Below are 13,043 nucleotides of genomic sequence, written 5' to 3'. Positions count from 1 at the left end.
CAGGGTGTGGTACTGACCATGTGAGAGGCATTACAGGGTGTGGTACTCACCATGTGAGGCATCAGAGGGTGTGGTACTCACCATGTGAGGCATCACAGAGTGTGGTACTGACCATGTGAGGCATTACAGGGTGTGGTACTCACCATGAGAGGCATCAGAGGGTGTGGTACTCACCATGTGAAGCATCACAGGGTGTGGTACTCACCATGTGAGGCATTACAGGGTGTGGTACTCACCATGTGAGGCATCACAGGGTGTGGTACTCACCATGTGAAGCATTACAGGGTGTGGTACTCACCATGAGAGGCATCACAGGGTGTGGTACTCACCATGTGAGGCATCACAGAGTGTGGTACTGACCATGTGAGAGGCATTACAGGGTGTGGTACTCACCATGAGAAGCATCACAGGGTGTGATACTCACCATGTGAGGCATCACAGAGTGTGGTACTGACCATGTGAGAGGCATTACAGGGTGTGGTACTCACCATGTGAGGCCAGGAGCACTGGCAACAGGCGGACCCACGTTGACACTGGCCGACAGCCCCCCATCGCGCCCGCGCGCCCGCACACAGCCTCTGCAAGGGTCAAACCAGGTCACTCGAGTGTGGGGGTGGGGGGGGGTGGGGGGGGTAGGGAAGGGGTGGTGGCTGGTGATGGTGACGTGATGGTGGGGGGGGGGAGGGTAGTGAGGATGTGATGATGACTATATTGACCCTCTGGTGACGACAGTGGTAGTAGTGACCACAACATAAACACAAGGATCGTCAACATCAACAACTTGAAAACAAAATAAAATATCCAGACAACATAAACACAAACAAATACATGAACATATTTATCCAACACAAGTCAACAAAAACAACAACAACAATAACTACATATGTGACCTGGTACACATACCTCCAGGTCACCAGGTCACACCTCCCCCCCCCCTCACCTGCACAGGTACAGTCAGGCCAGTAGTCACCAACACCACGTTTTCTGTAATCATGTTAACTCACAACACCACGTTTTCTGTAATAATGTTACAACACCACGTTTTCTGTAATAATGTTAGTCACAACACCACGTTTTCTGTAATCATGTTAGTCCCAACACCACGTTTTCTGTAATCATGTTACTCACAACACCACGTTTTCTGTAATAACGTTACTCACAACACCACGTTTTCTATAATAATGTACATTAACTGACCATTACCCAACACTGTACCACACAACGGTCCATCATGTAACATAACACACATTGTCCTACGTCATCCCAGGTTCACATGATCGAGTCAATAAATCATAAGACATTTATAATAAAGTTGTAGATCTTTATTGATCATTATAACTAACAATACATAACTCTACGGTAAATATGATAACTACAACACACGTAATGGGCAATTATGATAATGATAACAACAATAATGATAATAATAATAATAATAATAATGATAATAATGATAATAATAATAATAATAATAATAATAATAATAATAATGATATAATAATAATAACAATAATAATAATAATAATAATAATAATAATAATAATAATAATAATAATAATGATATAATAATAATAACAATAATAATAATAATAATAATAATAATAATAATAATAATAATAATAACAATAATAATAATAATAATAATAATAATAATGATAATAATGATAATAATAATAATAATAATAATGATAATGATATAATAATAATAACAATAATAATAATAATAATAATAATAATAATAATAATAATAATAATAATGATATAATAATAATAACAATAATAATAATAATAATAATAATAATAATAATAATAATAATAATAATAATAATAATGATATAATAATAATAACAATAATAATAATAATAATAATAATAATAATAATAATAATAATAATAATAATAATATAATAATAATAATAATAATAATAATAATAATAATAATAATGATAATGATAATAATAATAATGATAATAATGATAATAATAATAATAATAATAATAATAATAATAATAATAATAATAATAATAATAATAATAATAACAAAAACACGCCACAATACAACTGATATATGATCGTGTATGCTTGGTGTATACATACATATACGTATACAACAGTGATGTATGATCGTGTATGCCTGGTGTATACATACATATACGTATACAACAGTGATGTATGATCGTGTATGCCTCGTGTATACATACATGTACGTATACAACAGTGATGTATGATCGTGTGTACTTGGTGTATACATACATGTACGTATACAACAGTGATGTATGATCGTGTATGCTTGGTGTATACATACATGTACGTATACAACAATGATGTATGATCGTGTATGCCTGGTGTATACATACATGTACGTATACAACAGTGATGTATGATCGTGTATACTTGGTGTATACATACATGTACGCATACAACAGTGATGTATGATCGTGTATGCTTGGTGTATACATACATGTACCTATACAACAGTGATGTATGATCGTGTATGCCTGGTGTATACAACAGTGATGTATGATCGTGTATGCCTGGTGTATACAACAGTGATGTATGATCGTGTATGCCTGGTGTATACAACAGTGATGTATGATCGTGTATGCCTGGTGTATACAACAGTGATGTATGATCGTGTATGCCTGGTGTATACAACAGTGATGTATGATCGTGTATGCCTGGTGTATACAACAGTGATGTATGATCGTATATGCCTGGTGTATACACCCTCCTTACACAGACCCAATCTTAATATTTCTCTGGGGGATCATTACCACTATTCGCCCCTCCACCGCTAAGGACGCTTCTAAATTCTAAGTCCAAGCTTCTAAATCTAAGCTATGATGTGGGGGGGGGGGGGAAGGGGGGAGGGACTTATCTATATATATATATGCTCCTTCCCGGCCCCAGGCGGGCCCCGTGCCGAGCATACCTCACAGTCGTCCTCCTTCTGACTCAGTAATTATGTTAAGCCGATTAAAACACTGAGGAGGAGGGGGGGGGGGGTGCTTGATGAGAGGGAGGGAGGGGTGTCCCCTGGCCTCAACTAGGGGGAGGGGGAGTCCCCTGGCCTCAACTAGGGGGAGGGGGTGTCCCCTGGCCTCAACTAGGGGGAGGGGTGTCCCCTGGCCTCAACTAGGGGGAGGGGGTGTCCCCTGGCCTCAACTAGGGGGAGGGGGTGTTCCCTGGCCTCAACTAAGGGGAGGGGTGTCCCCTGGCCTCAACTAGGGGGAGGGGTGTCCCCTGGCTTCAACTAGGGGGAGGGGTGTCTCCTGGCCTCAACTAAGGGGAGGGGTGCCCCCTGGCCTCAACTAGGGGGAGGGGGTGTCCCCTGGCTTCAACTAGGGGGAGGGATGTCCCCTGGCCTCAACTAGGGGGAGGGGGTGTTCCCTGGCCTCAACTAAGGGGAGGGGTGCCCCCTGGCCTCAACTAGGGGGAGGGGGTGTCCCCTGGCTTCAACTAGGGGGAGGGGGTGTTCCCTGGCCTCAACTAAGGGGAGGGGTGCCCCCTGGCCTCAACTAGGGGGAGGGGTGTTCCCTGGCCTCAACTAGGGGGAGGGATGTCCCCTGGCCTCAACTAGGGGGGAGGGGTATCCCCTGGCCTCAACTAGGGGGAGGGGTGTCTCCTGGCCTCAACTAGGGGGGAGGGGTGTCCCCTGGCCTCAACTAGGGGGGAGGGGTGTCCCCTGGCCTCAACTAGGGGGAGGGGTGTCTCCTGGCCTCAACTAGGGGGAGGGATGTCCCCTGGCCTCAACTAGGGGGAGGGGTGTCTCCTGGCCTCAACTAGGGGGAGGGGGTGTCCCCTGGCTTCAACTAGGGGGAGGGGGTGTTCCCTGGCCTCAACTAAGGGGAGGGGTGCCCCCTGGCCTCAACTAGGGGGAGGGGTGTTCCCTGGCCTCAACTAGGGGGAGGGATGTCCCCTGGCCTCAACTAGGGGGGAGGGGTGTCCCCTGGCCTCAACTAGGGGGAGGGGTGTCTCCTGGCCTCAACTAGGGGGGAGGGGTGTCCCCTGGCCTCAACTAGGGGGGAGGGGTGTCCCCTGGCCTCAACTAGGGGGAGGGGTGTCTCCTGGCCTCAACTAGGGGGAGGGATGTCCCCTGGCCTCAACTAGGGGGAGGGGTGTCTCCTGGCCTCAACTAGGGGGAGGGGTGTCCCCTGGCCTCAACTAGGGGGAGGGGTGTACCCTGGCCTCAACTAGGGGGAGGGGTATGGCTGGGGGAAGAAGGACAGCTGGTGTGAGTGGGAGGAGGCAGGACAGCTGGTGTGGCTGGGAGGAGGCAGGACAGCTGGTGTGACTGGGGGAGAGGCAGGACAGATGGTGAACGAGTTAGGACAGCTGGTGTGAGCGGGAGGAGGCAGGACAGCTGGTGTGTGTGGGGGGGAAGTAGGCAGGACAGCTGGTGTGTGTGCGGGGGGAGGTAGGCAGGACAGCTGTGTGTGTGGGGGGAGGTAGGCAGGACAGCTGGTGTGTGTGGGGGAGGTAGGCAGGACAGCTGGTGTGGGGGGGGGAGGTAGGTAAGCAGGACAGCTGGTGTGTGCGGGGGGGAGGTAGGCAGGACAGCTGGTGTGTGCGGGGGGGAGGTAGGCAGGACAGCTGGTGTGTGTGGGGGGGGGGAGGTAGGCAGGACAGCTGGTGTGTGTGGGGAGGTAGGCAGGCAGGACAGCTGGTGTGTGTGGGGAGGTAGGCTGGACAGCTGGTGTGTGTGGGGGGGAGGTAGGCAGGCAGGACAGCTGGTGTGTGTGGGGGGGAGGTAGGCAGGCAGGGCAGCTGATGTGTGTGGGGGAGAGGTAGGCAGGCAGGACAGCTGGTGTGTGTGCGGAGGTAGGCAGGACAGCTGGTGTGTGTGGGGAGGTAGGCAGGCAGGACAGCTGGTGTGTGTGGGGAGGTAGGCAGGACAGCTGGTGTGTGTGGGGGGGAGGTAGGCAGGCAGGACAGCTGGTGTGTGTGGGGGGAGGTAGGCAGGCCAGCTGGTGTGTGTGGGGGGAGGTAGGCAGGCAGGACAGCTGGTGTGGTGTGGGGAGAGGTAAGCAGGACAGCTGGTGTGTGTGGGGGAGGAAGGCAGGACAGCTGGTGTGCGGGGGTGTGGGGGGAGGTAGGCAGGACAGCTGGTGTGCGGGGGGGAGGTAGGCAGGACAGCTGGTGTGTGTGTGGGGGGGGAGGTAGGCAGGACAGCTGGTGTGTGGGGTAGGTAGGCAGGACAGCTGGTGTGTGCGGGGGGAGGTAGGCAGGACAGCTGGTGTGTATGGGGGGAGGTAGGCAGGCAGGACAGCTGGTGTGGTGTGGGGGGAGGTAGGCAGGACAGCTGGTGTGTGTGGGGGGAGGAAGGCAGGACAGCTGGTGTGTGGCGGGGAGGTAGGCAGGCAGGACAGCTGGTGTGTGTGGGGGGGAGGTAGGCAGGACAGCTGGTGTGTGTGGGGGGAGGTAGGCAGGACAGCTGGTGTGTGCGGGGGGGAGGTAGGCAGGACAGCTGGTGTGTGTGTGGGGGAGGTAGGTAGGCAGGACAGCTGGTGTGGGGGGAGGTAGGCAGGCAGGACAGCTGGTGTGTGTGGGGGGAGGTAGGCAGGCAGGACAGCTGGTGTGTGGGGGGAGGCAGGCAGGACAGCTGGTGTGTGTGGGGGGAGGTAGGCAGGCAGGACAGCTGGTGTGTGTGGGGGGAGGTAGGCAGGCAGGACAGCTGGTGTGTCGGGGGGAGTAGGCAGGCAGGACAGCTGGTGTGTGTGGGGGGAGGTAGCAGCAGGACAGCTGGTGTGTGTGGGAGGGGAGGCAGGCAGGACAGCTGGTGTGGTAGGCAGGCAGGCAGGACAGCTGGTGTGTGTGGGGGGGAGGTAGGCAGGCAGGACAGCTGGGTGTGGGGGGAGGTGGCAGCAGGACAGCTGGTGTGTGTGGGGGGGAGGTAGGCAGGCAGGACAGCTGGTGGGGGTAGGCAGGCAGGCAGGACAGCTGGTGTGCGAGGGGGGGGAGGGGGGGTACCCCCGGAAGCTGTCCACAAGGCGGGAGCGGCAGCTGGGCGGCACCTCGTCCGGAAGGGCCGGCTCTCGGCTTCGGCTTCGCCACAACTACAACACCCACGTCCGGACGCACGGCCACAACCCATAACCTCTCTCACAACACACACACACAACCTCACAGGTTGTGAGTCCTCGAGTGATCGATGTTGTAATAACTGTAGGGTTGTGATGGGAGGAGGGGAAGGGGAAGTCGTGGTCAGTGGGCGGGCGAGGGGGTTGTGGTTGTTTCTTACACTCCCTCAGTCATTATCCACACACACACCCTCCACCTCCTCCACCCTCCACCTCCTCCACCCTCCACACCATCTTCTCAAAAGACGATCCAAACTGCTGGTCAGTTTGTGGTTTTTATCTTGCTATTTTCTTTATCTCTCTATCTATCTATCTCTATTTATATATCTATTCATCTATCTAGCTACCTATCTATCTATATATCTATCTGTTTATCTATCTATCTACCTATTCATATATATATATATATATATATATATATATATATATATATATATATATATATATATATATATATACCTATTTATCTATCTATCTATCTATTTATTTATCTACCTATTTATATATCTATCTACTTATCTATATATCTATCTATTCATCTATAGATCTACCTATATATATATATATATATATATATATATATATATATATATATATATATATATATATATATATATATATATATATCCATTTATCTAGATATCTACCTATCTATCTATATATCTACCTATCAATCTATGAATCTATCTATTCATCTATCTACCTATTTATCTATCTATGTATCGATCTATCTATCTAAGACTTTTATTCTGTACTTTTCCTTCATCTCTCTCTCTCTCTCTCTCTCTCTCTCTCTCTCTCTCTCTCTCTCTCTCTCTCTCTCTCTCTTATGGTCTCCATGTCTCTCTACCTTCGTATGGTCTCTTTCTCTTTATCAATACTTCTCTATGTCTTTCTCATTCTCCTTTATCAATCTATCTACCATTTATCACAATTTAGTCTCAATGCTCTATTTCATTATCTTCCAATAATCAATATATTATCTTAATTGTTCGTCTCTTTCCTTAACTTGTGTGTGTGTGTGTGTGTGTGTGTGAGAGAGAGAGAGAGAGAGAGAGAGAGAGAGAGAGAGAGAGAGAGGAGAGGAGAGAGAGAGAGAGAGAGGAGAGAGAGAGAGAGAGAGAGAGAGAGAGGAGAGAGAGAGAGAGAGAGAGAGAGAGAGAGAGAGAGAGAGAGAGAGAGAGAGAGAGAGAGAGAGAGAGGCAACAGGGGAAATGTTACTCCGGGGTGGGGGGGGGAGGGTCTGGAGGGTAAGAACAAATATTGACCCAGATGGAACGGTCAACAACAGTGAGACGGATGTCATTAAAATATCTGTTAACGGTAATTCGTTACCGTTACAGTGATGAGAGGGTCGTTATATGTCTCTGTTAACGGTATTTGGGTAGTTATACTGACAGGGTCATTATATTCTCTGTTAACGGGACTTGACGGGGTACAATGACAGGGTCATTACAATCTGTTAACGGTAGTTGCGGGGTTACAACGACAGGGTCATTACAATCTGTTAATGGTAGTTGCATGGTTACAATGCCAGGGTCATTACAATCTGTTAACGGTAGTTGCATGGTTACAATGAGGGTCAATATATCTGTTAACAGTACTTGTTACAATGATAGGGTCATTATAGTCTCTGTTAACGGTATATTGTTACTGACAATGATCAGGTCATTATGATCACCGTTAACGGCACTTGGCCAGTCACAATGACCAAGTCCTTCTCGTCTGTTAACGGTATGGAACTCTTCTGTTACAATAATAAGGTCATAACTACTATAATGACCAGGTCATTATAATCACTGTTCAACAGTACCTGGTTACTTTTATAATGACCAGGTCATTATACTCACTGCTCAACAGTATCTGGTTACTGTTATAATGACCAGGTCATTATAATCACTGTTCAACAGTACCTGGTTACTGTTATAATAACCAGGTCATTATAATCACTGTTCAACAGTGCCTGGTTACTGTTAAAATGACCATTTCATTATAATCACTGTTCAACAGTACCTGGTTACTGTTGTAATGACCAGGTCATTATAATCACTGTTCAACAGTACCTGGTAACTGTTGTAATGACCAGGTCATTATCATCACTGTACAACAGTGCCTGGTTAATTATAATGACCAGGTCATTACAATCACTGTTCAACAGTGCCTTGTTATTGTTATAATGACCAGGTCATTACAATCACTGTTCAACAGTACCTAGTTACTGTTATAATAACCAGGTCATTACAATCACTGTTCAACAGTGCCTGGTTACTGTTAAAATGACCATTTAATTATACTCACTGTTCAGCAGTGCCTGGTTACTGTTATAATGATAAGGTCATTACAATCACTGTTCAACAGTGCCTGGTTATTGTTATAATGACCAGGTCATTATAATCACTGTACAACAGTGCCTGGTTACTGTTATAATGACCAGGTCACTATAATCACTGTGCAACAGTGCCTGGTTACTGTTAAAATGACCAGGTCATTATACTCACTGTTTAACAGTGCCTGGTAACTGTTATAATGACCAGGTCACTATAATCACTGTGCAACAGTGCCTGGTTACTGTTAAAATGACCAGGTCATTATACTCACTGTTTAACAGTGCCTGGTAACTGTTATAATGACCAGGTCATTATAATCACTGTGCAACAGTGCCTAGTTACTGTTAAAATGACCAGGTCATTATAATCACTGTTCAACAGTGCCTGGTTACTGTTATAATGACCAGGTCATTATCGCCTGTTAAGTGATCATCATGATGAGTTATATGGAAGACATCATGGTTAATTACCTCCACAGTACAATGACAATGATCATTATAATTATGATCATTGTAGACTGTATCATCATACACTTAAATGGAAGATATTAATAATAATAATAATAATAATAATAATAATAATAATAATAATAATAATAATATGATCATTTTACATTGTATCTATCTCTGTATTATGGATGAGGTATGATGAATTTCATCATACTGTCTGTGTCTGTTGCTCACACTGTACGAACCGTTATGAACAAATGGTCATTATACTGTCTGTTGATGGCACTGTGCCATCATGAATAGACTCATTATACTACCTGTTAACAGACTCATTATACTACCTGTTAATAGTCATCATACTGCCTGTTAAGACTCATTATACTACCTGTTAACAGACTCACTATACTACCTGTTAACAGACTCATTATACTACCTGTTGACAGACTCATTATACTACCTGTTAACAGACTCATTATACTACCTCTTAACAGACTCATTATACTACCTGTTAACAGACTCATTATACTACCTGTTAACAGTCATCATACTGCCTGTTAAGACTCATTATACTACCTGTTAACAAACTCACTATACTACCTGTTAACAGACTCACTATACTACCTGTTAACAGACTCATTATACTACCTGTTGACAGACTCATTATACTACCTGTTAACAGTCATTATACTACCTGTTAACAGTCATTTTACTACCTGTTAACAGACTCACTATACTACCTGTTGACAGACTCATATTACTACCTGTTAACAGACTCACTATACTACCTATTAACAGGCTCATATTACTACCTGTTAACAGACTCACTATACTACCTGTTAACAGACTCATTATACTACCTGTTGACAGACTCATTATACTACCTGTTAACAGTCATTATACTACCTGTTAACAGTCATTATACTACCTGTTAACAGACTCACTATACTACCTGTTGACAGACTCATTATACTACCTGTTACTGTCTACTGTGTGATGACTCATGGATATATATATATATATATATATATATATATATATATATATATATATATATATATATATATATATATACGCAGAATAATTTAACTATGAGTATAAGCGTATGGTTAGCTTAGCTCAGACAACAAAAAACCATTTAACACGATAGAGAAAATCTTTTAAAAAATGTCCACAAAAAAAATAAAATATAAAAACCTTTTCCTGTTAAATAAACACAGGAAGTTAAACCAGCCAAGCTGAGCGGTGAACCCCCAGTGTGTTTTGTCTGCTTAAACTATACACTCAACACACACACACACACACACACACACACATATATATATATATATATATATATATATATATATATATATATATATATATATATATATATATATATATATATATATATATATTATCCCTGCGTGTCGTAGAAGGCGACTAAAAGGAGGAGCGGGTGGCTGGAAATCCTCCCCTTCCATTTTCAGTTTTCCAAAAGAAGGAACAGAGAAGGGGGCCAAGTGAGGATATTCCCTCAAAGGCCCCAGTCCTCTGTTCTTAACGCTACCTCGCTGATGCGGGAAATGGCGAATAGTATGAAAGAAAAAAAGATATATATATATATACTAATGATGAGGTCAACGATAGCAGCTACTGAGTATCTGGTCAACGACAGAAGCCTTCGTTTAATACTAACGTGGATACACTTAACCAACGAAGACCAGGATAAAAGAAAACGAAGGTCCGGGTGACAACAAGCGAAAAGGATTGGTGATTAACGAGGTTATGTAAAGATCAAACGAAAAGGACTGGTGATTAACGAGACAATGCAGAGAATACACGAGGTATTATGATTAACGAAGCCATTTACAGAAATAAACGAAACGGCTTTAAAACTAACGAGGCCATTCGTGTTAATTAACGGACCCGATTCAGCGTTTAACGAGGTCAAGGTAAACCTGTGAACATCTAACGAGGGGTCAAGGTATAACGAGCCCTGGGTATAGGCTTAACGAAGATCAGGTTAACGAGACCTGACAAAGTGATAATGAAGCTCAGATAATGAACTAACAAAGTCCAGGTAAACTTTCCAACATAGCCCAGGTAAACCTCCCAACACAGCCCAGGTAAACTTTCCAACATAGCCCAGGTAAACCTCCCAACACAGCCCAGGTAAACCTCCCAACACAGCCCAGGTAAACTTTCCAACATAGCCCAGGTAAACCTCCCAACACAGCCCAGGTAAACCTCCCAACACAGCCCAGGTAAACTTTTCAACATAGCCCAGATAAACCTCCCAACACAGCCCAGGTAAACTTTCCAACATAGCGCAGGTAAACCTCCCAACACAGCCCAGGTAAACTTTTCAACACAGCCCAGATAAACCTACCAACACAGCCCAGGTAAACTTTCCAACATAGCGCAGGTAAACCTCCCAACACAGCCCAGGTAAACTTTTCAACACAGCCCAGATAAACCTCCCAACACAGCCCAGGTAAACCTCCCAACATAGCGCAGGTAAACCTCCCAACATAGCGCAGGTAAACCCCCTAACATAGCGCAGGTAAACCTCCCAACAGAGCGCAGGTAAACCTCCCAACAGAGCGCAGGTAAAGTTCCCAACATAGCGCAGGTAAACCTCCCAACAGAGCGCAGGTAAACCTCCCAACAGAGCGCAGGTAAACCTCCCAACAGCCCAGGAAAACTTCCCAACATAGCGCAGGTAAACTTCCCAACATAGCGCAGGTAAACCTCCCAACATAGCGCAGGTAAACTTCCCAACATAGCGCAGGTAAACTTCCCAACATAGCGCAGGTAAACCTCCCAACATAGCGCAGGTAAACTTCCCAACATAGCGCAGGTAAACCTCCCAACATAGCGCAGGTAAACCTCCCAACATAGCGTAGGTAAACCTCCCAACATAGCGCAGGTAAACCTCCCAACATAGCGCAGGCAAACCTCCCAACAGAGCGCAGGTAAACCTCCCAACATAGCGTAGGTAAACCTCCCAACACAGCCCAGGTAAACTTTCCAACATAGCGCAGGTAAACCTCCCAACACAGCCCAGGTAAACTTTTCAACACAGCCCAGATAAACCTCCCAACATAGCGCAGGTAAACCTCCCAACATAGCGTAGGTAAACCTCCCAACACAGCCCAGGTAAACTACGAAATAAAACAGGTATACTGTCAACAATTCTATGTATACTGCTAACAAAGCCCATGTATACAACAAACTATCAGTAAACAACCCAGTAAACAACGAGGCAACACAGGTAAACAGTTAATGAGGACCAGGTGAAGTTAATGAGGGTCACGTGGACAATTAATGAGGGTCATGTAAACAATCAATAAGGTTTATGTGTACCATTAATGAGGGTCATGTGTACCATTAATTAGGGTCATGTGGAAGTTAATGAGGGTCATGTGTACAATTAATGAGGATCATGTGTACAATTAATGAGGGTCATGTGGAAGTTAATGAGGGTCATGTGTACAATTAATGAGGGTCATGTGTACCATTAATTAGGGTCATGTGGAAGTTAATGAGGGTCATGTGTACAATTAATGAGGATCATGTGTACAATTAATGAGGGTCATGTGGAAGTTAATGAGGGTCATGTGTACAATTAATGAGGGTCATGTGTACCATTAATGAGGGTCATGTGTACCATTAATGAGGGTCATGTGTACAATTAATGAGGGTCATGTGGAAGTTAATGAGGGTCATGTGTACAATTAATGAGGGTCATGTGTACAGTTAATGAGGGTCATGTGTACAATTAATGAGGGTCATGTGTACAATTAATGAGGGTCATGTGGAAGTTAATGAGGGTCATGTGTACCATTAATGAGGGTCATGTGTACAATTAATGAGGGTCATGTGGAAGTTAATGAGGGTCATGTGTACAATTAATGAGGGTCATGTGTACAATTAATGAGGGTCATGTGGAAGTTAATGAGGGTCATGTGTACAATTAATGAGGGTCATGTGTACAATTAATGAGGGTCATGTGTACAATTAATGAGGGTCATGTGGAAGTTAATGAGGGTCATGTGTACAATTAATGAGGGTCATGTGTACAATTAATGAGGGTCATGTGTACAATTAATGAGGGTCATGTGTACAATTAATGAGGGTCATGTGTAAAGTTAATGAGGATCATGTGTACAGTTAATGAGGGTCATGTGTACAATTAATGAGGGTCAT

The 13,043-nt window shown here is 44.8% G+C and overlaps 1 protein-coding gene across 2 annotated transcripts in view; it reads right to left on the bottom strand.

Moving 5' to 3' along the window:
- Positions 1 to 13,043, bottom strand: part of LOC139762836 (lachesin-like) — a 217,368-nt gene that overhangs the window by 171,351 nt on the left and 32,974 nt on the right. For both annotated transcript variants that reach the window (XM_071687990.1, XM_071687991.1), the window contains one exon: positions 489 to 578. In XM_071687990.1, coding sequence (XP_071544091.1) covers positions 489 to 552 — 64 coding nt within the window. In that variant the 5' untranslated portion in view covers positions 553 to 578. The remainder of the gene's footprint in view (positions 1 to 488; positions 579 to 13,043) is intronic.

The sequence above is a fragment of the Panulirus ornatus genome, chromosome 45, assembly GCF_036320965.1.
Source record: "Panulirus ornatus isolate Po-2019 chromosome 45, ASM3632096v1, whole genome shotgun sequence".
NCBI classification, from domain to species: Eukaryota; Metazoa; Arthropoda; class Malacostraca; order Decapoda; family Palinuridae; genus Panulirus; species Panulirus ornatus.
Note: the sequence above shows the minus strand (reverse complement) of the source record. Positions and strands in the feature narration are given on the sequence as shown.